Source organism: Alligator sinensis, unplaced genomic scaffold, assembly GCF_000455745.1.
Source record: "Alligator sinensis unplaced genomic scaffold, ASM45574v1 scaffold538_1, whole genome shotgun sequence".
Lineage (NCBI taxonomy): Eukaryota > Metazoa > Chordata > Crocodylia > Alligatoridae > Alligator > Alligator sinensis.
This window is the reverse complement of record NW_005842999.1, coordinates 195,103-198,898: the sequence shown is the minus strand read 5'-3', so window position 1 is coordinate 198,898 and position 3,796 is coordinate 195,103. Positions and strand designations below refer to the sequence as shown.

General features: G+C 47.9%; 1 protein-coding gene across 3 annotated transcripts in view; it reads left to right on the top strand.

The window, feature by feature from the left end:
* KPNA1 (karyopherin subunit alpha 1) overlaps positions 1-3,796 on the top strand; it is a 144,822-nt gene that overhangs the window by 4,974 nt on the left and 136,052 nt on the right. For all 3 annotated transcript variants that reach the window (XM_006036676.3, XM_025193026.1, XM_025193027.1), the window contains exon 2: positions 809-942. In XM_006036676.3, coding sequence (XP_006036738.1) covers positions 814-942 — 129 coding nt within the window. In that variant the 5' untranslated portion in view covers positions 809-813. The remainder of the gene's footprint in view (positions 1-808; positions 943-3,796) is intronic.

The window sequence follows — 3,796 nt, the reverse complement described above, 5'->3', positions numbered from 1 at the left end:
CACGAGGCCCGGCGGGGTCTCCGCTGGCGAGCAGAAGCGGCGGCGGAGCTGTGCGCCGCTCGGGACGGGACGAGCCTGGCCAGAGCAGCGGGGCTCAGCTGCATTTTCCCCTGCCTGCACTGGTCAGTCCCAAGCGGCATATGGCTCTGCTGCTGCTTCTGCTGGCTGGTGCCGACCTGGCTGGCCTCCTCCCATCCCCAGCAGCATGTGGGAAGCCATCATGGGGTGGCCTTGGCAGGTGGGGTCCTGGCGTGACCTCTGTGGGGTGAGGCGGCAGGAGCTGGTGTCTGCTGGACCCCGCACTTCGGGCTCGCAGCTCTGAGGCCTCCAGGGCTGCGTGCGCGGGCGGCTGGGCACCACAGTGAGCAGGGCTGTGTGGGCAGGCGAGTGAGGGGCTGCAGTGCAGTGGCCGCCTCGCTCCAGCCCCCATCAGGCAGCGCCAGCTTGTGGGGCTGCGCTGTTCGGGGATGGAGATGTGGAGCTATTTATTTATCCCTTTCAGTCTCTGGGACAGTAGCTGGCTGGATGCAGAATGGGTCCCTCCTGCCCCTGCCCACCAGCAACTACCATGAACCTTGCAGTAACAGGCAGGTGCAGTAGTGCTACAGGACAAGAGGGTGTTTGAATATGGCTCACCGGCCCACTGGGTGATAAAAAGTTCACAATCCGGCCCCACATTCAAAAAGGTTGGACACCCCTGGCCTAGAACTATTTACAGCAGAAATAGGGTAGAATTGGATTCAGCGGGTTCTGAAGAAGGATCTTTTCATTTGACCCACTTTCTCTTCATTTTAATTGCAATACAAAGGAACCATGACGACCTCAGGAAAGGAAAACTTCCGACTGAAGAGCTACAAGAACAAATCATTAAATCCTGATGAGATGCGTCGCAGGCGGGAAGAAGAGGGACTTCAGCTACGGAAGCAGAAACGAGAGGAACAGGTACGTTAGAATGCTTCTCAGGAACTGTAGTCAGGCCTCAAAAGAAGTTTTTCTTGCAAAGATCTCTTCCCCCCTACCGTCCTTTTCATCTTTCCATTATGTTTTATCCCTGTCCCGTGCAATTCAAGCCTGTCAGTGGTTGCAAAACACATTTCCTTAAGAGAAAACAGATTGTCCTCATGCCTGGGTCATTCTTCAGTCCTATCTCTGAGGATTCAACCTATGTTGAATGGCAAGTTCAATGTGTTGTGTTCTTCAAATGAATAAGTATCAAGAGAGATGCTTGAGAAGAAACCAAGTGGACCGTTAATTTCCTATTGTTATGTCGCTCGCTCGCTCGCTCTTTTTTATTGTGAAAGGTTGGTCTGTTCTGGAGCTGAAAGGGAGAGAGTAGCTGAAAAGTAGGGAGACACAGAACTATTTATTAACAGGGAGCTAAGTAGCACTAGAGGTCTGTATTTGGGAGCTTACTTGTATATATTGGAATATGCAGGATTTATGTTTGATTCCAGATGAAACTGTCGGGGGGGGGAATCTTTTTCACACTAGGTTTTAAGTCTTTCAAATCTAAATTGGGGACTGAGGGGAGCATGCTGGAATTGTAAGTTTGGATTAAGTCACTGACCTGTCAGTTCTTCCTTTGGTGGTTTCAATGCCAGAGGCTTCAGAGAACTGTTTATGCAAAGGAGTATTTGGGGGATGAGAATCAAAACCAGGGTTCCTGGTTATCATTGTTTTAAAAATCCAAAATTCTTGAATTAAACCCCCCAAATCCTCATTTTTCCATGATTAAATGAAATGCCACTATATATAACCTCATTTTTCCATGATTAAAATGAAATGTCAATGTATATGTGTATAGGTATTAGTTAACCACAATGTTTTATTGACATATGTGCAATTTTAAAGTAGTTTGGAAACTGTTTTATTGATATATTTACCATTTTAAAGCAGTTTGGAAGCCCACCAGTGCCTCAATCAGTATAATGAAATAAATTCTAAATACCTATAAATTTTGGCATTTTAGTTTGGGATTTTTATCATGGAAAATCAGAGCTCCCCCTGCCTCCTTCTCTCACCAGGACACAGGTCCAGCTGCTGCTGTCCCCCCAGCTGCTTTGTGGTGCTGAGCAACCCTGAGATATGCCCATCCCCTTCTCATACCATTGCCCCTCACTCCCAGCCATGGCCCCTGCAACCATGCCGGTGCCCCTAACTTTCAACCTGCAGCCTCCCCAGACCTGACAGTGCCCCATATTCATGACTCACAGCTCCCCCCCACCCCGAGGGGGCCCCCAGCTGCCCCCTGCCCTATCCAGCCCCTCATGGACTCACAGGATGGTCTATGGGGACATGGCGGGGATGGCCTCCAGCATGAGGAGAATGCAGTGCACCTCATGCAGAAGCACAGGCAGCAGCTAGGGCACTACGCTGCCCCGCACTGTTGGCTGGGGTTGGGGCTGCGATACAGCTGGGAGCACCAGCACTGCAACACATGCACACATCCCCCAGGACAGCACTTGCCAGGGCTGCTCCCACCACCCTGCCTGGCTATATGCCAGCTGTGCATGTGCACATACACACACATGTCACCCCCTGCTTCCAACCACCCTCCCCCACTCCCTCCAGCCCTAAGCAGCTCCTTGCAGGCTGGAACACTGCCAACATGCAACGGGAAACCTGTGGTTTCCCACGTTTTTTTCCTTGAAAAGGGAACATCTGGGTTTTTCCTTGACAAATGGATAACCCAGATCCCTGATCATAACATACCTGGGCTGCAGCATGAACAGTGATCAACTCTGTTTTAAACATTACTAAAGATGATGTTAAATCAGATAATTAATGCATTCCTTTTAAAAACATAACCCCAGTCTTTGATTGTGACCTTCTTAGGGACTTACTCCACAGACTCACTAAATGCAGTGTGTGGTATTTTCCCCCCCCTTTTTTTTTCCTGACTAGGTTGACCACTGAATTTAGTTCATGGCCTCTTGTTCTAGCATTATGGAATATTGGGTACTACAAATGTGTAGTTATGTTAGCACATATTGCTGTAATTGATAATTTCTCAGTTCTGTTATGAATCTTTTGGAAAATGGAGTTTTTAATTGGACAGTAAAACTCTTAGTCTTCAACTAAGAACATTCTAATGAAAAATAAAATTGTGTGGTGTTCTTTTTAAAACCCAAGTACACATCTTTTTTAAATGTCAAGGCTTTTTCCCATTTTTTTTGACACAGGGATGTGTAAATAAGCAAAAAAATAAATTTCTCATCTCTGAATCATTTTGCTTTTTGAGAATGTTCCTTTTTTGCTTAATTTTAGTGTGATATTTTTAGATAAATTACAATTTCTTGAGTTAATGCCTTAGATAATTAAGATAAAACAAAACCTAAATTGCTCTTTAATTTTTCTTCTAGCATTTGAATTTTTCTGGTCAGTTTCACATTCCAGTTTCTCTGTTATCACCATGATGCTGTTAAATGTTCCAGTACCAACAGGGATTTATTTAATCTTAATCATAATGTGCTTAAATTTCCTGAGTAGGTGTAGTAGTAGGCGCGCCAGCTGGAGGAGCTCCAGGCCACAGTCCAGAGACTGCGTGCCATCAGGGACTGCGAGCAGGAGATAGACTCCTACTGCCAGGCCCTTCTCCCCCGGGAGGCAGAGGGTAGACCACAGTCCCCCTCCACGCCAAAGGAGGACTTTGGGACCTCCTGCTGTGTCCAGCCAGGGGCATGGACCACGGTGGTCAAGGGCCCTAAGGCCCACCGCACCAGGGCCCCTACCCCACCAGAACTGAGCAACAGGTACACACCTCTTGCTGCCCCAGCAGAGCCTGCTGAGTTGCCGG